This window comes from Anomaloglossus baeobatrachus, chromosome 1 (assembly GCF_048569485.1).
Source record: "Anomaloglossus baeobatrachus isolate aAnoBae1 chromosome 1, aAnoBae1.hap1, whole genome shotgun sequence".
Taxonomy (NCBI): Eukaryota; Metazoa; Chordata; class Amphibia; order Anura; family Aromobatidae; genus Anomaloglossus; species Anomaloglossus baeobatrachus.
In genome coordinates this window covers 277,727,337-277,751,118 of record NC_134353.1, presented here as the reverse complement: position 1 = coordinate 277,751,118, position 23,782 = coordinate 277,727,337, and the positions used below count along the sequence as shown (strand labels likewise).

General features: G+C 42.2%; 1 protein-coding gene across 3 annotated transcripts in view; it reads left to right on the top strand.

Annotated features, from left to right (window-relative positions):
* The first annotated feature begins 11,850 nt into the window (after positions 1-11,850).
* CXXC4 (CXXC finger protein 4) overlaps positions 11,851-23,782 on the top strand; it is a 166,754-nt gene continuing 154,822 nt past the window's right edge. Inside the window, exons 1-2 of one of the 3 annotated variants that reach the window (XM_075350306.1) lie at positions 11,851-12,403; positions 15,190-16,839. In XM_075350306.1, the coding sequence (XP_075206421.1) occupies positions 15,426-16,385 (960 nt within the window). In that variant the 5' untranslated portion in view covers positions 11,851-12,403; positions 15,190-15,425 and the 3' untranslated portion in view covers positions 16,386-16,839. Of the gene's footprint in view, positions 12,404-15,189; positions 16,840-23,782 lie in introns of those variants that run through there. The other 2 variants (XM_075350325.1, XM_075350316.1) reach the window with 2 other exon arrangements.

Here is a 23,782-nt window from a genome sequence, read left to right as displayed (position 1 = left end):
ACAGATAGAGACAGACGGTGAAAGAGACAGACGATGAAAGAGACAGACAGACGGGTAAAGAAACAGACAGGGAAAGAGAAAGACAGAGACAGACCTGGAAAGAGACAGACAGAGACAGACCTGGAAAGAGACATACCTGGAAAGAGACACATGGGGAAAGACACAAATGGGGAAAGAGACAGATGGGGAAAGAGACAGACAGACATGCAGACAGGGACAGAGACAGGCAGACAGGAAAGGAGGAGACAGCAAGAGAGACAGATAGATGGGGAAAGACACAGACCTTGATAGAGACAGATGGGGAAAGAGACAGAGAAATAGAGACAGACAAGGAAAGAGATAAACAGAGACAAGCAAAAGAGACAGACAGGAAAAAACAGACAAAGAGATGGGGAGACAGACGGGGAAAGAGACAGACCTGGTAAAGAGACAGACCTAGAAAGAGACTGATGGGGAAAGAAACAGAGAGATAGAGACAGACAAAAAAAAGAGACAGAGACAGGCAGACGGAGAAAGAGACAGACGGGGAAAGAGACAGACGGGGAAAGAGACAGACCTGGAAAGAGACAGACGGATTACATTACTTGGCCAATTTAGTTAAATCTGTGTGAAATATCTGTTGTGTTGAAATATATACGTTGTAAAATGCTTCTATTAGCTTAGTTTTTGCCTTTTAATAATTACATTTCTATTAGTTTTGTGGTTTTTGTGTGCAGAATACATTTTCGTTAATACATTCTATTTTGTTAACAACAGTTATTAACCCGGGCGAAGCCGGGTAGTACAGCTAGTACTGTATATATATATATATATATACAGTTTAGAGTAGGACCCATCAAAGGAGGGTACCTTGAAGGGGCACTGGGCTAGTATTACAATGGCCATTTTAATATTCTAAATAGCTCCAAAAATATTTATTAGGTAGAATTTATTGTGGTTTTTCACAGTGTGCGACTTTTCCTTTTTTCTCCTATATTTCACATCACGTACAGATACGCACCTGTTCACATTTGCAAAGGTGCTGCCAGTCCAGTTTGAAGTCAGGTTAGTACCAGCATGAGAAAGCTACAAGGGAACCTCTGTTTTAATTCTGTTGTCATTATATGCATTATAGTTCAAAGGTTTGGGGTCACCCAGACAATTTTGTCTTTTCCATGAAAAATCATACTTTTATTTATCAACTGAGTTGCATAATGAATAGAAAATATAGTCCAGACATTTACTAGGTTAGAAATAATGATTTTTACTTGAAATAATAATTTTCTCCTTCAAACTTTGCTTTTGTCAAAAAGTGCTTCCTTTGCAGCAATTACAGCTTTGCAGACCTTGGGCATTCTAGCTGTTAATTTGCTGAGGTAATCTGGAGATATTTCACCCCATGCTTCCAGAAGCCCCTCTCACAAGTTGGATTGGCTTGATGGGCTTTTTTCGCGTACCATACGGTCAAGCTGCTCCAACATCTCAATAGGGTTGAGATCTGCTAACTGGGCTGGTCACTCTATTACAGATAGAATACTAGGTGCCTGCTTCTTCCCAAATAGTTCATTGATTCATTCATGCATAATTTGGAGGTGTGCTTTGGGTCATTGTCCTGTTGTAGGATGAAATTGGCTCCAATCAAGTGCTGTCCACAGGGTATGGCATAGCATTTTAAAATGGAGTGATAGCCTTTCTTATTAAAATCCCTTTTACCGTGTACAAATCTCCCACTTTACCAGCACCAAAACAACCCCAGACCATCATATTACCTCCACCATGCTTGACAGATGGCGTCAGGTACTCTTTCAGCATCTTTTTAGTTGTTCTGCATCTCACAAATGTTCTTCTGTGTGATCCAAACACCTCAAACTTCGATTCGTCTGTCCATAACACTTTTTTTCAATCTTCCTCTGTCCGATGTCTGAGTTCTTTTGCCCATATTAATCTTTTCCTTTTATTAGCCAGTCTTAGATATGGCTTTTTCTTTGCCACTCTGCCCTGAAGGACAGCATCCTGGAGTTGCCTCTTCACTGTAGATGTTGACACTGGCATTTTGCAGGTACTATTTAATGAAGCTGCCAGTTGAGGACCTGTGAGGCGTTGATTTCTCAAACTAGAGACTCTAACGTACTTGTCTTGTAGCTCAGTTGTGCAGCGGGGCTTCCCACGTCTTTTTCTACTCTCCTTAGAGCCTGTTTGTACTCTCCTCTGAAAGCAGTAGTACACACCGTTGTAGGAAATCTTTCGTTTCTTGGCAGTTTCTCACAAGGAATATCCTTAATTTCTAAGAACAAGAATAGACTGTCGAGTTTCACATGAAAGTTCCCTTTTTCTGGCCATTTTGAGACTTTAATGGAACCAACAAATGTAATGCTTTAGATTCTCAACTAGCTCAAAGTTAGGTCAGTTTTATAACTTCTCCAATCAGCAAAACTGTTTTCAGCTGTGCTAACATACTTTCACAAGGGTTTTCAAGTTATTTCTAAACCTCCATTAGCCTTCTAACACAGTTAGCAAACACAATGTACCATTAGAACACTGGGGTGGTAGTTGTTGGAAATGGGCCTCTGTACATCTATGTAGATATTGCATTAAAAACCAGAGATTGAATAGTCATTTACCACATTAACAGCAGAAGGAAGCAACTGTTTTTTCCAGAATAAACTTGTATGTGGCTTGATTCATAATGTCTTCGCAAAGATGTTTGTTGAATTTTCTTTACCTAATTTTCAGCTTTACCCAACACCTGGTCATCTAATGGTTAGACGGAGAGCTAGAGAGGCGTAAAAGCCACAGTGTTTTGCACCCATTGTGAAATTTGGTGGAGAATCAGTGATGATCTGGGGATGCTTCAGCAAGGCTGGAATTGGACAGGTTAATCTTTGCGAAGGATGTATGAATCAAGCCGCATACAAGGTTATCATGAAAAAACAGTTGCTTCCTTCTGCTCAGGCAATGTTCCCCAACTCTGAGGACTGTTTTTTCCAGCAGGACAATGCACCATGCCACACAGCTAGGTCAATCAATGTGTGGGTGAAGGACCACCACATCAAAACCTTGTCATGGCCAGCCCAATCTCCAGACCTGAACCGCATTGAAAACCTCTGGAATGTAATCAATAGGAAGATGGATAGTCCCAAGCCATCAAACAAAGAAGAACTGCTTACATTTTTGCGCCAGGAGTGGCAAAAGGTCACCCAAAAGCACTTTGAAGGACATGTGGAAAGCATGCCAAGACGCATGAAAGCTGTGACTAAAAATCATGGTTATTCCACAAAATATTGATTATTGAACTCTTCCTAAGTTAAAATATTAGTATTGTTGTTTCTAAATGATTATAAACTTGTTTTCTTCCCATTATTTGAGGTTTGAAAGCAGTGCATTTTTTTGTTATTTTGACCATTTCTCATTTTCAGAAAATACAAAATTAATTGCATGGAAATTCGGAGACATGTTGTCAGTAGTTTATAGAATAAAAGAATAATTTACATTTTACTCAAAAATATACCTATAAAGAGAAAAATCAGAAAAACTGAAAATTTGGAAGTGGTGTCTTAATTTTTGCCCGAGCTGTATATAAGTATTAGTAATGGGCGAGTAGTTACTACTCGTGCTTGAATTATTCAGAATGACTCTCAAAATACTATCCTGGTATTCTGCACGAATAATGAACCTAATGCAGGTCAATGGGGAACCAGAGTATTTTTCTTGTCATGAAGAATACTAGAATAGTACTTGGTATAAGCCGGTAGTACTCGATAAGTATTATCATTATATGACTAGTCACTATATTAAGCGTTATCCGAAAACGAATAGTTACTATTCGAACATCACTAATTATTATATAAGTGGTTATATAGACTACTCAAAAGAATAAAGGGAACACTAAAATACCACATACCAGATTTCAATGAATGAAATATTCCAGTTGCACATCTTTATTCATTACATAGTGGAATGCATTGAGAATAAAACATAAAAATGCTCAATGTACATCAAAATTAATATTTCATGGATGTCTGGATTTGGAATGATACTCAAAATCAATGTGGAAAATCAAATTACAGGCTGATCCAACTTCACTGGAAACGCCTCAAGACTAGGGATGGGAGGACCCGGACTGTAAAAGTTCGGATCAACGCGGTATTTGGGTGGCGGGGCTGGGATTCGGGATGTTTGATCTGGATTCAGCACTCGAGAATTAAAAAAGAAAGGAAAAATAAAGAAAATAAGAATGAAGTGAGTACTTCTTACTTCCCAAGACTCCGTGTCACAGCATCACAGTGCTTCCAGGTCGTGCATTCACTTTATGTCGCGCATTAGGCTCATTTCATATGCACTGCTTTCCCTGCCTACTTGCGTCCTGCCATTTGATTGGTTGCAGTGAGAAATGCCCCCAGCCTGTGTAACAGCGTCTGCCTGCAATCACTGACAGGTGCTGTATCCGGGATAGTATCGAGGTATAAAAATAAGTAAAATTGGCACAGGGTCCCCCCGGTATTATGATACCCAGCACAGATAAAGCCCATGGCTAGTCCTGCGGTTATTTTGGCTTTGTATCAAAATAAGAGGAACCACATGCGTTGTTTTTTTTTACATAAGTTAATAAAACGATGTGCGGTCTCCCACAATTTTGATACCCAGCCATGATAAAGCCAGCTGGGGGCTGGTATCTCAGGTTAGGGAGACCCAGTCTAAAAATATCAGCCTCCAGCCGCCCGGAATTGTCGCAACCATTAGATGCGACAAGCCCGGCAATTACCCAGCTCTACCCAATTGCCCTGATGCGAAGGCAATCGGGGTATTAGCAGGGGTTAATAACAGCCCACAGTTGGTACTAAACCCCAGATTAGTAATGGCAGGCATCTATGACTCCTGCATCACTAATCTCTAAGTGAAAGTAAATAAACACAAACACAGAAAAAATCCTTACTTAGAATAAAATACAAAAAAACACCCTTTCAGCACTTTAACCCCCTAAACACCCCTGCAGGTCCGAAGTAATTCACACAAGGTCCCACAATGAGCCTCGCTCTGCTACATCCAAGTCACAGTGAGCAGCCATAGAGCATGAATGCCCGCTGTGAGTGAAGAGAATGAATGAGCTGCGTGATGAGGTCACTCGGGTCATTTGTGGTCACATTTGGAGGTTCCCATGGTCCTTCACCTGTGATCTCAGGTAACCTGACCTCAGGTGAGGTCACTGAGTTCACAGACCTGCATTAACCTGGCAGAAAAACGCAGGATAGTGGTGCTATATGATGAGTAGAGGGGTGGTATTTGAGTGGATTTCTTACCGGTCTCAGGCTCATTACATCTCATATTCACTGCTTCCCCCGTCTGTGATTAGTTGCAATTAGTCAGTGCCTGCCAGAAGCCAAAGAGCAGTTATATTTTCTAATGTGCCCGCACATTGCGACTTAAGTAGGTAGCAGAGTTGTGGATCATCAAGGACCTCGTGTGGATTACGTCGTGTTTCGGAGGTTAACAAATTGGAGGAGGGTTTTTTCTATTTTATTTCAAATAAAGGATTTTTTAAGTTTTTGTGTTTATTTCTTTTAACTTACAGGGTTATTAATATGGGAGGATCTCATAGACCCATACCCAGTACTAATCTACTGCTTAGTGGCCGCTATGAGCTGTCATTAGTCCTTTATACTACCCTGATTGGCACTGCATCAGGGCAATCAGGATGAGCAGAGTAAAGCGCCGACACTGTCGCATGTAAAGGATGCAACAATGGGGGGTGGCTGCGAGCTAATATTTTTAGCCTGACGGGCCCAATAAGCATGACCCTCCTCAGCCTGAGAATGCTAGCCCCCAGCTGTTGGCTTTATCTTCGCTGAGTATCAAAATTGGGGTGGGACTGCATGTCGTTATTTAGATTATATAATTGAGAAAAGCCACATGGGACCCCTCATATTTTTATACACAGCCAAAATAACACAGCTGGGAGCTGCAGCCATCTGTTTTATCTGCACTAGGTATCACAATATGGGGAGACCCCACACCTTTTTTTAAATTTATTTGTATAGCACTATAGGGACGCAGACAGCGTGTGTGATTGTAGCCAACCACAGACGTTGTCACAGAGAGTGGGAGCACGGTCTGACTACAACTAGTCACAGATGCTGTGACTAAAGGTGGGCGTGGAAGCAGTAAATATGCATGAGAGCTAACGATCAGACCCGGAAGCAGTGTTACAGTTTTGGGAAATGTCAGTAAGTATAACGATCCTGCATTATTCCTTATTTTTTCTTTTGCAGCCCACCTAGCCTTTACTAACATCATTTATAACACCAACTTTTGAGTCCATTGGACTTGTTTGGGGTTCGTTGTTTGAGTTCCTTGTTTGGCATCAAGTTCGCTGCCGAACCAGCTTTTTTTCTTTGTGCTGGTTTGGTGAACTCGATCATCCACTGGTTTCCTCATCTCTACTCAAGGAAATGAGGCTCAGTAGTGCATGTGGTGGCCTCCAAGTGCCTGTGGAACCTCCCTACAACGCGTGGACATGGTTCTGATGAGGCATTTGATGTTCCCCTGAGGGACCTCCTTCCAGACATGGATTAAAGCATCAGTCAATTCCTGGACAGTCTGTGATATAACTTGACATTGATGGATGGAACGAGACATGATGTCACAGATGTGCTCGATTGGGTTTATGTTTGGGGAACCCCAGTCCATAGTATCAATGCCTTCATCATGCAGGAACTGCTGACACATTTGAGCCACATTAGGCCTAGCATTGTCATGCATCAATCAGAAGGAACCCAGGGCCCACTGCATCTGCATATCGTCTCATAATAGGTCTGAGGATCTCCTCTCGGTACCTAATGACAGTCAGGGTACCTCTGGCTAGCACATGGAGGGCTGTGTTTGCGGCCCTCGAAAGAAATGCCTCCCCACACCATTACTGACCGCTGCTAAACCGATCATGTCGGAGGATGTTGCAGGAAGCAGAACGTTCTCCATGGTGTCTCCAGACTCTGCCACATGTGCTCAGTGTGAACCTGATCATCCGTGAAGCGCACATGGCACCAATGTTGAATTTGCTCATCTTGGTGTTCTCTGGCAAATGCCAATCAAACAACACCCACTTGTGGACGTACTCATACCACCTCATGGAGTTTGTTTTTGACAGTTTGAGCAGACATATGGATATTAGTGGCCTGCTGGAGGTCATTTTACAGGGCCTTGACACTGTTCTTCCTTGCACAAAGGAGGAGTCCTGCTGCTGGGCTGTTGCCCTCCTATAGCCCATTCCACATCTACTGGTGTACTGGCCTGTCTCCTGGTATCTGTTCCAATCTCTAGACACATGCTGACAGACACGGCTAACCTTCTTGTCACAGCCGTGCCATCCTGGATGAGCTGCACTGCCTGAGCAACTTCTGTGGCTTGTAATCACCACCTCCTGCTACCTCCAGTGTAGAGCAATGACAAAATGCAACAGTGATCAAAACAACAGCCAAAAAGAATGAGAAGAGAAATGGTCTGTAGTCAATGTAGCCTTCAGAATCACTCCTTTATAGGGGGTGACTTGCTAATTACCTATCATTTCTACCTGTTGTCTGTTCCATTTGCACAACAGCAAGAGAAATTGATTCACAATCAGTGTTTCTTCATAACTGGACAAGTTGATATCACAGAAGTATCATTGACTTGGAGTTATATTGTGCTGTTGAAGTGTTACCTTTATTTTTTGGAACAGTGTACATAATGTACAGTATATTACATACAGGACTATGTACAGTATATTATATAAATGACTATGTATACATATAATATAAATTATATACTTGGTTATATATATAGTGTACAGTATATTATATATAGGACCATGTATACATATATGGATTATATATGTGGTGATAAATGATGTACAATATATTATATATAGGACTATGTATACATGTAATACAGCTAATAAATGTGGTGATTCATATATAATGTATATGATAAATAGGTCTATGTATACATATAATCATAAACCGTTATATATAATGCACAGTATATTATATAAAGGAATATGTATATAGATAATATACATGGCAATATACATAACGTACAGTATGTTATATATAGGACTATGTATACATGTAATATAGATTACATACGTGATGATATATAATGTACAGTATATTATTTAAATAACCATGTATATTGTAGATTATATACATATTATCATATATAGGACTATGTATAATATAGACTATATATGTGGTGATTATGTAAATATATATATATATATATACAGTAAAGGATATTAAAGGACAATGTACACGTATAATATAAATTATAAGTGGTGATACATACCGTATTTTTCGGACCATAAGACGCACTTTTTTCCCCCCAAATGTTGGGGTAAAGTGGGGGGTGCGTCTTATGGTCTGAATGTGGCTGCGGGGAATGAGGGTGCTGCGGTACAGCGGGTCATCGGGGACACGAGCAAGCTGTAGCAGCCTGCCGTGACCACGTGGACCCGCTCATTTAATATGCACGCCCATCCCCCGCCCATCATCCCTCAGCGATGAAGCAGGCACTGACAGGTGGGCGGGATGATGGGCGGGGGATAAACAGCCGGCCTGCATGATCACCCCTGGCAACTACGGCCTGGAGTGATCATGTGCGGATGTATTCACTGCCCCCCGAGCATCATCATCAGCGCGGGGAGCAGTGAATCAGTGTACAGTACTCACCGTTCCCCTGCAGCATCACTTGTCCTCCCATCTGTGTCAGCGGCAGCGCCGCTGAGTGGAGCCATCCCCGTTACCTTGCTATATCGCGATCATCTCCTGTGCCGCCGGCTGGGTGGAGACTAGCAGCACGCACAGCGATGACGTCATTGCTGTGCGCACGTGTCCACACGCAGCCGCCACCGGCACAGACACAGGAGATGATCGCGATGCAGCAAGGTAACGGGGACGGCTCCTCTCAGCGGCGCTGCCGCTGACACAGACGGGAGGACAAGTGATGCTGCAGGAGAACGGGGACGGCACCACTCAGCGGCGCTGCCGCTGACACAGACCGGAGGACGAGCGATGCTGCAGGGAGTGAGGTGAGCTGAGTATGAACGTTTATTTTTTTTTTATGTGGCACAGGATGCGGCCATACACCAGGATGGGGGTATAATATGAGCAGGATGGGGTCATCTGAGCAGGATGGGGTCATCTGAGCAGGATGGGGTCATACGAGCAGGATGGGGTCATCTGAGCAGGATGGGGTCATCTGAGGAGGATGGGGTCATCTGAGGAGGATGGGGTCATATCAGCAGGATGGGGTCATATCAGCAGGATGGGCGCATATGCCATGATGGGTTATATAGCAGGATGCAGCCATATGCCAGTATATAGCAGGATGCGGCCATATGGCAGGATGACGGTATATAGCAGGATGAGGGACATATACTGTATATACAAGGCAGGAGGATCATTACCAGGATGCGGCACCTTAGTAGAGAATTTGGGGACATTACCCCCATAACAGTGTAGGCAGCAGATCCTCGCCCCATAACAGTGTGTCATGACCACATTTTTTGCTTAAAATTTTATTTTCCTCCTCTAAAACCAGGGTGCGTCTTATAGTCCGGTGCGTCTTATAGTCCGAAAAATACGGTATATGTGTATATACAGTATATCTGTAGATATATATATATATATATATATATATGTAGAGGATATACATAGGACTATGCATACATATAATATAGATTATATACACATTGTACAGCATATTATATATATGATCGTGTATACATATAATATAGATTCTATAGGTGGTGATAAATCTATAATGTACAGCATATTATATACAGGACTATGTATAGATATAATGTAACTTATATAGGTGGTGATACATCTATAATATACAGCATATTATATACAGGACTATGTATAAATATAATATAGCTTATATAGGTGGTGATAAATCTAAAATATACAGCATATTATATACAGGACTATGTATAAATATAATATAGCTTATATAGGTGGTGATAAATCCATAATATACAGCATATTATATACACGACTATGTAAAAATGTAATATAGCTTATATAGGTGGTGATAAATCTATAATATACAGCATATTATATACAAGACTATGTATACGTATAATGTAGCTTATATATAGGTGGTGATAAATCTATAATGCACAGCATATTATATACAGGACTATGTATACGTAACATGTAGCTTATATAGGTGGTGATAAATCTATAATGTACAGCATATTATATACAGGGCTATGTATAAGTATAATGTAGCATATATAGGTGGTGATAAATCTATAATGTACAGCATATTATATACAGGACTATGTAAAGATATAATGTAACTTATATAGGTGGTGATAAATCTATAATATACAGCATATTATATACAGGACTATGTATAAATATAATATAGCTTATATAGGTGGTGATAAATCTATAATATACAGCATATTATATACAGGAATATGTATACGTATAATGCAGCTTATATATAGGTGGTGATAAATCTATAATGTACAGCAAATTACATACAGGACTATGTATACGTATAATGTAGCTTATATATAGGTGGTGATAAATCTATAATGTACAGCATATTATATACAGGACTATGTATACGTATAATGTAGCTTATATATAGGTGGTGAGAAATCTATAATGTACAGCATATTATATACAGGACTATGTATACGTATAATGTAGCTTATATATAGGTGGTGAGAAATCTATAATGTACAGCATATTATATACAGGACTATGTATACGTATAATGTAGCTTATATAGGTGGTGATAGATCTATAATGTAGAGCATATTATATACAGGACTATGTATACGTATAATGTAGCTTATATATAGGTGGTTATAAATCTATGATGTACAGCATATTATATACAGGACTATGTATAGATATAATTTAGCTTATATAGGTGGTGATAAATATATAATATACAGCATATTATATACAGGACTATGTATAAATATAATATAGCTTATATAGGTGATGATAAATCTATAATATACAGCATATTATATACAAGACTATGTATACGTATAATGTAGCTTATATATAGGTGGTGATACATCTATAATGCACAGAATATTATATACAGGACTATGTATACGTATAATGTAGCTTAGATATAGGTGGTGATACATCTATAATGCAGAATATTATATACAGGACTATGTATACGTATAATGTAGCTTATATATAGGTGGTGATACATCTATAATGTACAGCATATTATATACAGGACGATGTATACATATAATGTAGCTTATATATAGGTGGTGATAAATCTATAATGTACAGCATATTATATACAGGACGATGTATACATATAATGTAGCTTATATATAGGTGGTGATAAATCCATAATGTACAGCATATTATATACAGGACTATGTATACGTATAATGTAGCTTATATATAGGTGGTTATAAATCTATAATGTACAGCATATTATATACAGGACTAGGTATAGCTATAATGTAGCCTATATATAGGTGGTGATCAATCTATAATACACAGCATATAATACGGAGTGTATACACGGCCATGGACACATGTAGGCAGCTTCCAGAAGGAAACACCTCGCCGCCGCCTCACACCTCGGGGATAAAGGAGAGGGAGGTCACATGAAATTTCTTGTCACCACCAGAGAATAAGGATGCTGGTGAAAAGCGTGAAGTTTATTATCCCCCTGCCGTCCTTCCTTCCTTGCCCGCGCCATGAGCCCCCGCAGGACGAGGCAGTGTCACTCCCCTCACTCCGACCCCCAGACAATAATAATAATAATGGCAGCCGTGTCCCTGCGGAGGGCTGCGGGGGGAGCAGGAGACGTGGCTGCCGCTCCGGAGCTGAGCGGAGGATTTGCTGTGAGGAGGGGGTGTAATGGGAGGAGGCGGACTACAGAGAGAGCAGCGCCGTGTGTGCGCCTCTGATTCCCGGTGTAATTTGCAGCCAATCATCAGTAGGTGTCCACATCCCTGCATCCTCCTCACCTCGGCGCCAATAACTCTCCACCTCTCCGCTGCCTCCCGCCTCCTTCCCTCTCCCATCCCCCTCCTGCTTCCTCTCCCCCTCACCTCCTCCTCCCCTCGCAGCCCCCCCATGCCTCTCAGCCACACGCAGAGAAAGAGAGAGAGACTGACTGACTCCCAGGCTGCCTCCTCCCGCCCTCCCTCCTCACACACATCGACTGGAAACTGAGTGTGGAGCAGCGCACAGGGAGAGCCAGCCAGAGACACACACGGTGAGGGGAGCAGGACCACCGAGACCGGCGGTGCCATCCTCCTCCTCACACAGCCTGGGGGAAGTGAGTCCATGTCCTGGAGCTGCCAGGGCACCTCCTGCCCAAGGTGCCATGTGTGGGGGGAACTAGTGCAGACAGCAGCAGTGTGCAGCCTCCTCTCCTGCATCCAGTGGTAAGTACCCGGATCTGTCCCCCCCTCCCCTGCCATCACTCAGTGCCCTCTGCTGTAATGTGACTAATGGATTCATTTATTAATTAATCTGCCCCTCCCCCAGGGATGGGAGCTGTGACCTTTGATCTCCATGGAGTCACAGCAGCAGACATGGCATATTCCCAGCCCCCTGGCACACGAATAGTCATTAAACTGCCCCATGCCACCTCCAGATCATCACTTCTTCCTTATTCCTCACCACTACTTTTCTTCACTTCCCCAATGTGTGTGTGATGGGGGCACATTTGTTGTTTTCCTGGCAGAACTAGTTTGCAAGTTTCCACGTTGCATTATGGCAGGATCCGTGTGTCCCGTGCATATTCCCTGTCTCTCGTGCATATTCCCCCTCTCTCGTGCATATTCCCTCTCTCTCGTGCATATTCCCTCTCTCGTGCATATTCCCCCTCTCGTGCATATTCCCCCTCTCTCGTGCATATTCCCCCTCTCTCGTGCATATTCCCCCTCTCTCGTGCATATTCCCTCTCTCGTGCATATTCCCTCTCTCGTGCATATTCCCCCTCTCTCGTGCATATTCCCCCTCTCTCGTGCATATTCCCCGTCTCTCGTGCATATTCCCCCTCTCGTGCATATTCCCTGTCTCTCGTGCATATTCCCCCTCTCTCGTGCATATTCCCCGTCTCTCGTGCATATTCCCCCTCTCTCGTGCATATTCCCTCTCTCGTGCATATTCCCCCTCTCTCGTGCATATTCCCCCTCTCTCGTGCATATTCCCTGTCTCTCGTGCATATTCCCCCTCTCGTGCATATTCCCTCTCTCTCGTGCATATTCCCTCTCTCTCGTGCATATTCCCTCTCTCTCGTGCATATTCCCTCTCTCGTGCATATTCCCCCTCTCGTGCATATTCCCCCTCTCTCGTGCATATTCCCCCTCTCTCGTGCATATTCCCCCTCTCTCGTGCATATTCCCCCTCTCTCGTGCATATTCCCTCTCTCGTGCATATTCCCCCTCTCGTGCATATTCCCCCTCTCTCGTGCATATTCCCTCTCTCGTGCATATTCCCTCTCTCGTGCATATTCCCCCTCTCTCGTGCATATTCCCTCTCTCGTGCATATTCCCCCTCTCGTGCATATTCCCCCTCTCTCGTGCATATTCCCCCTCTCTCGTGCATATTCCCCCTCTCTCGTGCATATTCCCTCTCTCGTGCATATTCCCTCTCTCGTGCATATTCCCCCTCTCTCGTGCATATTCCCTCTCTCGTGCATATTCCCCCTCTCGTGCATATTCCCCCTCTCGTGCATATTCCCTCTCTCCGGGTTGCGTTTCGCCTGGAGCCTTTTGGGGCAGCCTTTGTACTGCTATCAAACCTCTGAGTGTTGGAGTCTCGGCTTTCCTTGATAGAGGGCACAGACAGCGGTGCTTCCTCTTGGCAGAAAGAGCAAGGTCTTACTGGGATTTCAGATCCCTATCAGTATTCCCAGAGGACACGGCTTGTAGAAAAGGAAGAATTGTGGCTGGTGAATTTCCTATATTGGCGTTGTGCTGCAGGCAGGGGGATAATGCCATGTTCTAGGAAGTAAATGCTTCATTAATCTAATTATAGGTCTAATTAGTGGAACTGATAACCATTCTGAACTTTGGGTATTTGCATCGCTGAGCTCCCCCCTCCCGGTAGGAATTTTTAGATTATTAGGGAAATGGGGCTGACGTGGTCCAGCCAGAGGTTAGCCTTGCCAATTCCCATTGGAAATTATCCTGATGATGATCTGATGGTGAGCGTTGGTGTTTACTATGCAGATGTCTATATCATATGCTAGAAAAGTTGGAGGCAGTGTAGAGCTGGCGGCCCCTATGGGGAGACAATGCCGCCTCTCCGGTCCCGTTGTGTGCAGGTGCCTGTTATTGTCCCTGTGTGCTGTCACCAGGGCTTAGGATGCACAGGGCTTCTCATTCTGTGATTGTAAAGAGCTCAGCCTCCGTACAGCTGCTGGCTCTTAGATAACACCACAAGAATATGAAATTGCCTGACTTATTTTTATCTGGCCCCTTTCTCATCTCTTCCTCTCCTTGCCTTGCGTCCGCTCTCCCTCCTTCACATTGCAGGGGCCCACCTCCCCACTCCCCATCATTTAAATGGCTGCTCCAATTGAGACCTGTCCTTGGTACATTGAATTAAGACCCTAGCAGTGCCAGCTGTGCTGGGATTCAAACTAATGACCGTCAGACACAGAAGGACACTGTGGCAGCTGGTAGTTCCTATTTGCCTGCCTTTTTAGTGGCGATTGTATACAGGCGGCCTCTCACTAGCATTGTGCTTATACTCGGATGCATTGTCGACTTTCTCAGCACTTAATTTGCTAATTTCCTGTTCATTTTTCTGTTCAAGCCCATTTTGCTTGCAGCCTTCCAGCATTTCCGCGCCTTGACAAGACTTTGTTCATGCATTTCATATCGTTAAATGCCCTCTGGTTAGAGGTACCATAACCCTTTCCATCTCTGATTTACATGTCTTTTGATCTCTACTTTCTGTCTCCCTTGGCATTTGTCAACACCCCCAATTTCCCTCTCCTCCTCCTCCTCCTCCTCCTCTCTCTCCCCTCTCACCAGTCTCAGGTATTCAATCCGGCTATTAATGCTATTATGCAATTCAATTATGTTCGGGGGAATAGGAGGGGGTGGGGGAGTGATATTTATTAATGTGATGGAAATGATTTTGACAGTGTATTTATTTCTTTCTTTCTTTCCCGTGCACCTTTTTGGAATGATTCTCTTTGTTTTACTTGGAACAGTTGGCGTTTGTGATAATGCACAAGAAGATGCTCCGTGACAAACTGCTGTCTGCTGAAAAATCACCTACAAAGAAATAAAAGGCACTTCTTCCAATTTCACAACCCCACCGAAAACAAGATAAAAATCAGTTGCTTATTGAGGGTCTCACCCAAAAATAAAGGTGACTGAATTAAGCAGTTTCGGTGGTTTCCCCCCTCTCTCCCCTCCTACCCCCTTCCACCTACCCTCCTCAGAGATGTCCAATATGAACACTAATGTTTGTGTGGAGAATGGACAGAACCCTGAGGCTGCCGTGCTCCCCAAGGATAACCTGGTGGAGGGGGCTTTGAACAGCCTCATGGATTACAATTCGGAAATGGAGAGGTATAGGTCCTTTGCTACCTTTTACAAAACCAATGGTGCGTTCCCTCAGGCTGCTAAGATTGCCAGGATCACCACTCCTATCTTCCCCAGTGCCCGGATTGGCATGTCTCCTTGGAACTGTGATAATGCAATGCTTTGGGGAAGGAAATCAGCAGCTATCAACCCTAATAGGACCAGCATGCACAGAAACGACTCCCAAAGGCTGGGGAAGCCTGGCGGAGCGCCAGAGTCGTTGCAAATGGCAAATAATAATTTCCTTTCCACCTTATCCCCTGAACACTGCAGACCTTTGGCAGGGGAATGCATGAACAAGCTCAAATGCGGCGCCGCTGAAGCAGAGATAATGAATCTCCCTGAACGCGTTGGAACTTTTTCCGCTATTCCGGCTCTAGGGGGCATCTCATTACCTCCAGGGGTCATCGTCATGACAGCCCTTCACTCCCCCGCAGCAGCCTCGGCAGCCGTCACAGACAGTGCGTTTCAAATTGCCAATCTGGCAGACTGCCCGCAGAATAATTCTTCGGGAGCCGGCGGGAACCCTGCCAAGAAGAAGAGGAAAAGGTGTGGGGTCTGTGTGCCCTGCAAGAGGCTCATCAACTGTGGAGTCTGCAGCAGTTGCAGGAACCGCAAAACAGGACACCAGATCTGCAAATTTAGGAAATGTGAAGAGCTTAAGAAAAAACCTGGCACTTCACTAGAGGTCAGAGGAGATGATTCTTTCTTTCCCTGCCTTCCCAGCTCCCTGCTTCCCCCTATCCCTCCACCCCTCCAGTGCTTCTTGTCTGGCTTCAAGACGCACTATCCCTTTTCTGATACCTCCTGCGGGTTGTGAGGTTGTCATTTATGCACAGCCAGATGTGCACAGAGAGGTTATTGGTGTGTATGTGTGTGTGCCCATACAGCTTGACACTTTTACAACTTTTCCTCACACATAGAAAGTATTAACCCTGCACCGCCAGGGAAGTACAGTATATATCGTGTGTGCTAGATCATCTCAAGATCTGAATTTATTTTCAGTGTCATAAGATTGTGTTTGAAGAGCTGCTGTATCTGTACCCAGTCCTATTAAATTATACAGAAAATGTTTGTAAAATGTTTTTTTTTTTTTTCGGTCCTGTAAAGTCCTAACCACTAAACTAATGATGAGTGAAATCTGCAATAAACTTTATCTTACACTCCAAACACTCATGTGCGTGTGTGTGTACGTGTGAATGTGCTGCTGCCAAACAGATTTTTGGACACTAACTGCTGTAAGTCTTAATAATGAAGTGCAATGATGCCTGCTGTATCGCTATAGATAAAGTTTATTTTTTTCCTTTTTGTCTGGTCCATAGTTTATGTTTTTTCCCTTGCATTTCTTTTATTTGAGTGGGAGTAAATAATGAGATGTAGATAACTGATATACAGGAGGGCATAGAGGTTGTGCAGAGGCTTAAGGGGACATAAGACCAAGAGTACCTTCCATTTCTTGGCCCAAGCTGCATCACAACTATGGATGTTATGGATGATACATCAACTGTAGAATACACCTCACAAGGTGTCTAATGCTATGCAACTAAGACCAAATATTAGAAATGATAACTGTTTACCAAAGGTTGAAATCATTCATTGATTTTAAAAGACATGGAGTAACAAAAGAAGGTATACTCACCTACTTACCCACATTCCTTTCAGCAGCGGCTGCTTTGATGGCCTCTGTGTGGGTCCAGGAAGTAATGACATTCAGTTTTTCAGTCACCTAACCACCACTGAGGCCCTGCGATTCTCTACCACATCAGTTCAGTTAAACTGATTCGTTCAAGTCACCAGATTTGTATCCAATCACAGGACTTGGTGGTCAGGTGACCAAACAACTGGATGTCATATCTTGCTGACTTGGCAGAAACCACACCAGTGTGGTCTCTGCTGGAGCAATGGTTGTTAGAGCCCAGTAAGTATACTTTTTTTTAACCTTTTTATAACATTTCCTGCTTTTAAAGCTGATTTTTCACCAGGTTTCTATAATACAAAATGTATTAGTTTTCACAGGAGTGATAAAACTGGTGTACAGTTGTGGCCAAACGTTTTCAGACTGACACAAATTTTGGTTTTCACAAAGCTTGGTACTGTAGTGTTTTTAGATCTATTAGTCAATGTCACTATGAAGTACAGTTATCAGCGTTTCATAACTTCATTACTTTTCATTGTCAAATACATAAAGGTTATGCAAAAACTTAATATTTACAGCGGTGGCCCCATATTTTTCAAGACGTCTGTAGTTATCTCTGACATGCTGGATATTAGCTTCTGGGCCAGATCCTGACTGATGACCCATTCTTTTCTAATCAGTGCTTGGAGTTTATCACAAGTTTTGTCTTTTCTTTTTTCCACCACTTTTTGAGGATTGATCACAGGTTCCAGTTTGCAGTTTCCTGGCCATGAACCCTAAATTTCACTTTTTTGTACACTAAAGGTACCGTCACACATAACGAGATCGCTAGCGAGATCGCTGCTGAGTCACGGTTTCTGTGACGCAGTAGCGATCCCGTTAGCGATCTCGTTATGTGTGACACCTACTAGCGATCAGGCCCCTGCTGTGAGATCTCTAGTCTTTGCAGAATGGTCCAGGCTATTTTCTTCAAAGGCGATGTCCTGCTGGGCAGGACACATCGCTGTGTTTGACACTGTGTGACAGGGTCACAGTGACTGCTGAGATCGTTATATAGGTCGCTACTGCGACCTGTATTGTTCCTGCATCGTTGGTAAGGTCTGACTGTGTGACATCTCACCAGCGACCTCCCAGCGACTTACCAGCGATCCCCATTAGGTCGCATCGTTTTCGGGATCGCTGGTAAGTCGTTGTGTGTGACCTTAAGGCGCTTAGTTATCACTTTTGCCTTGTGATATGGTCTCTGTCATGCTGAAAAAAGCATTGTGAATCCCCTAAATTGTTTCTGGATTATTGGGAGAAGCATTTGGAGGATGTTTAGAGGCTAGTCTTTATTCATATCAGTGTTCTTAAGGAAAATTGTGATGAAAAGTGACTCTGCACATGAATGGTCTTGGGATGCTTTGATGGCATAACACAGGACTTATGGTAGTGCTCACCTCCTCTTCTTCCTCCAGATGTCCCAAACAATCTGAAGGGGCTTCAGAGAAAATAACTGCACAAGAAGTACAGTGAATAGACTATAGAGGACTGAGGTAAAGTTATTTTCTATGGTGAAGCCCCCTTTAGATTGGGACATCTGGAAGAAAGATTGTTCAGAGAAGAAAAGGTGAGCGCAGTCATGAGCATAACTGATAACTAAGTGCCTCGGTGAATGAAAATTTCGGTCCATGGCCAGGAAACTTCCCAATTCTCAATCCTTTTGGTCAATCCTCTAATAGCGATGGACAAACAATAACACAGAAATTGTGTTTCTCCAAGCCCTAATTAGAAAAGAATGGGTCATCAGTCAGGATCTGGCTTTAAGCTGATATCCAGCTGTCAAGAAGAATTGCAGACATCTTTAAAAACAAGGGACATTACTGTAAATATTGAGGCTTTATAAAACTTGATGTGTTTGTCAATAAAAGTTCAATAACTTATGAAATGCAGATAATTGTACTTCAGTTTCCATAGAAACATCTGTCTAAAAGATCTAAAAACAATCAGGAAGAAAACTTTGTAAAAAAAACAAAATCTGTTTCAGTCTCAAAACCTTTGGCCTTGACTGTATTTAACTTTGTACATACTTATCAGAAGGACTGTATAGTCCCAACATTAAAATTAGTATTTTGAGTCCAGCTTGACTATACAGAGCTTCTGAGTTCAAGTACACTATCTTCATCAGATCTTACATGGATTTAATAATGTGTCAGTTTGCATTGTGAAATCTAGTGAAAAATCTTACATTTTTTTAATCCAGTATATCTGCCTCACATCAACAGTTAAAGGGTATTCCGGTTGAAAGATGTTATCTTCTATACATGTGATAATAACCTTTAGATTGGTGGGAGTCTGACTACTGGGACCTCAACCAAGCTCCAGATTGGGGCACTTTTATCTCCATTATAATGGAGCTCAACCACTGGTCATTTAATGCTCTTTAAAACTGAGTGCTTTATTTGTTTTTTTCCAACAGTCCCAATTGGAATGAATGGAGCAACAATTCAGCTTGTGCACTAATGTTCCATTCTAATGGGGAAAAAGTCTTCCAACCGGAATACCCCATTAAAGGGATTGTCCAAACTTTGATAGCATGTATAGCTTACTCTTAGGATATATCAGTATCAAATAAGTGAGGGTCCCCAAACAATCAGCTGTTAGCAGGTCCTGTAAGTGGCGAGAAGTGTACAAAGCCAGCACACAACTCAATATACAGTATAATGTTCATTATTGGGTATGGAAGCTCAGCTTTATTGAAGTGAATGGCATTTAGTTTGCAAGAAGCCACCATACAGAGTATAAACCATTTGGCTTACTTTCTGTGTATACTGTTTACTTGTATCCACCGCGGGATCTGTGTAACATCTGATCGGTTGCTGAATCAATTGTCAGACTTCCACCATTCTGATACTGATGGTCTATCCAGTAATAGCCATCAATATGAAAGACGAGGACAGACCCTTAATCTGTTAATTTAAATAGATTTAAAGGTATTGTTCACTACTTGGACAACCCCTTCTTAATCACAATGTTTTCCCCCAGTAATATAACACTAATACTGCCTTCTGGTACTGCGCCATTCCAATGGTATTGGCACTGCCTCTCCAGAGGATCGCGTGACATATTATGTCACGCGATCCCTTCGGCCAAGCAGCGCTGGCATCTCTCTTCCCTCCTTAGTCCAAATCAACACAAGGAGAAGCAATGCCGACAATGCTGAAATGGCACTGGCAATGGATATAGGTGTTATTTTACTGGGAGGAAAAGCATTGTGATTAAAAAAGGGTTGTCCTAGTAATGGAAAACCCCTTCATGACTAATGAACAAGATGTTGATTGTTTTTGTTGTTGAAAACAAAAAGGCTATCGTGTTGTCTGTAAGCAATCATTTGAGGCTGAGAGAGGCTGACAATAGTGTTTTTCAGTGGTTTCACAGAAGTTCAGAAATATGTCCGGCTCCATGAACATTCCTTTATCTCCAGTATCTCCTGAGCTGGGAACCTTCAGATATATTCCCACATACATAAATGAATGCCATGAGCAGCTCTTGGAAGCTTTACTGTTTTAAGCTTTCGACTTTAGGTTCCTTTAACCCATCAGATGTCATTTTTTAACTTTTGTAATATAGGCCATGCAGGCAGTGCTGCTTTATCATATACAGACTATGAACTTGATTAATGTAACTTACTTGCTAGAAACATTGTGCTATTTCTGTTGTAAATGAGACACGGAAGGTTACTCCTTTCATTCATAAATTATCAGCCTCCGACTCATTCAGTAATGAGCTTTGTTTTACGTCTAGTATCACACACTTCCCGCAATTAGAATAAGTCAAGTCGTTATCAGCATGGCCCAAGTTGTGGCCAGCTCATGCCCTTAACCTCCACCATCTCTGCCTGGTGTCGCCTTTTTTGCAGAGCCCAGGGCACCTAAAGATTTTTATATAAGTCCCTGCTTTTCGTCTTGTAAACTAAGTGAAGTGGTAATTGTTTTATTGATATTAATAAAGCCATTGAACTGCTGGAAGTTTCATCTTTTCCCCACCCCACAAAATCAATATACATCTGACAGAGTGATTTATTGTGTGCGGCCCTAAGTTTATGTAGGTTTTTATTAGAGTTTGTGCATTGTTTCCTTGCAAAGAAATATGCTGTCTGTTCTCAGTGCCAGTGAAAACCAAAGTATAGGTAACCGTATGTGTTTCTGAAATACAGTATTTTGACTTAACTTGTGACTTGTGTCTTTGGGTCTGAGAATTGTTCATGTTCTTTGTTTTTTTGGTTCATGTTGGTCCAGTTTTCTACATTTGTATAGAATTGTATGCGTTAGAGAAGAGGAAGTCATGTGTAGCTTGGGAACATGTATGCATACCGACGACCATCTTATTATTGTGCAATAATTTTATGCTTAGTAAGGGTTACCCTGTATTACAGCTGTGACTTCATTGACACAAGCATGTCTTTTTCAATTTAGATAAATTAAAGGGGTTTTCCCATGAACAGATAATTTTAATGTTCATTTTAATTAATAGATCTTGGATTAACAATAGGTTCCACAATTGGATGTATTTAAAAAAAAAATGTTCCTGTGCTGAGATAATCTTATACAGTTAGGTCCATATATATTTGGAAAGAGACAAGATTTTTCACATTTTTGTTCTGTACATTACCACAATGGATTTTGAAAAAAAAAACCAAACTATTCAGATGCAGTTGAAATTCAGACTTTCAGCTTTAATTCAGTGTATTGAACAAAATGATTGTATAAAAATGTGAGGAACTAAAACATTTTTTAACCTTAATCCCTTCATTTCAAGGGCTCAAAAGTAATTGGACAAATTAAATATTTGGAAATGTAATGTTAATTTCTAATACTTGGTTGAAAACCCTTTGTTGGCAATGACTGCCTGAAGTCTTGAACTCATGGACATCACCAGACGCTGTATTTCCTCCTTTTTATTGCTCTGCCAGACCTTTACTGCAGCAGTTCAGTTGCTGTTTGTTTGTGGGCCTTTCTGTATGAAGTTTAGTCTTTAACAAGTGAAATGCAGCTCTATTGGGTTGAGATCAGGTGACTGGCTTGACCATTCAAGATTAGTCCACTTCTTTGCTTTAACCCCTTCAGCCCCCGGGCACTTTCCGTTTTTGCGTTTTTGTTTTTTGCTCCTTTTCTTCCAAGAGCCGTAACTTTTTTATTATTCCGTCAATCTTGCCATATGAGGGCTTGTTTTTTGCGGGACGAGTTGTACTTTTAAATGAAATCATAAGTTTTACCATATAGTGTACTGGAAAACGGCAAAAAAATTCCAAGTGCGGAAAAATTGCAAAAAAAGTGGGATCGTACAATAGTTTTTGGGATATTTTATTCACGGTGTTCACTATATGGTAAAACTGATGTCTGGGTGTGATGCCTCAGGTCGGTGCGAGTTTGTAGACACCAAACATGTATAGGTTTACTTGTATCTAAGGGGTTAAAAAAAATTCACAAGTTTGTCCAATAAAAGTGGCGCACGTTTTGCGCCATTTTCCGAAACACGTAGAGTTCTTATTTTTTGGGATCTATGGCTCAGTGATGGCTTATTTTTTGCGTCTCGAGCTGACGTTTATAATGGTACCATTTTTGCGCAGATGCTACGTTTTGATCGCCTGTTATTGCATTTTGCACAAAACTTGCGGCGACCAAAAAACGTAATTTTGGCGTTTGGAATTTTTTTGCCACTACGCCGTTTACCAATCAGAATAATTGATTTTATATTTTGATAGATCGGGCATTTCTGAACGCGGCGATACCAAATATGTGTATATTTATTTATTTTTTAACCCTTTAATTTTCAATGGGGGGAAAGTGGAGTGATTTGAACTTTTAGGTTTTTTTTGTTTTTTTTTATTTTTTAAAACTTTTTTTTTTACTTTTTTTTTTTATTTTACTAGTCCCCCTAGGGGGCTATAGCAATCAGCAATCCGATCGCTGATCGCTATCTGCTGATCGCAGCAATACCGCTGTAATCAGCAGATTCACTCACTTTGGTTTTCCCTCTGCTCTCGGCCGAGGGAAAATGAAAGTGAAAGATCATAGCAGCAGGCGTCATCACATGACCCTGTGCTACGATGGCAACCACCGATAGTCACGTGATAACACACGTGACTTCCGGTGGGGGCGGCGGTAAGTAACAAACATGGCCGCGCGCATTTAAATCTTGCTGCCAGACTTTGGCAGCAAGATTTAAGGGGTTAATGGCCGCGGGTGGAAGCGATTCCACCCGCGGCTAGCAGGCACACATGTCAGCTGTTGAAAACAGCTGATATGTGTGCCGATCCACGCCGCCTGCCCGCGGCAGGGGGCGGGGCTTAACGGGATACGATCCTTGACGGATAGATCCGTCCAAGGTCGTGAAGGGGTTAATATACTCCAAGGTTGCTTGGTCTATCTGTATTATGAATTGCAGACCAATCAGTTTGGCTGGATTTCAGCACACAGTATGTCTCTGAAAACCCCAGAATTCATTCAGCTGCTTCTGTCCTGTGTCACATCATCAATAAACACTAGGGACCCAGTGCCACTGGCAGCCATGCATGCCCAAGCTATCACACTGCCTCCACC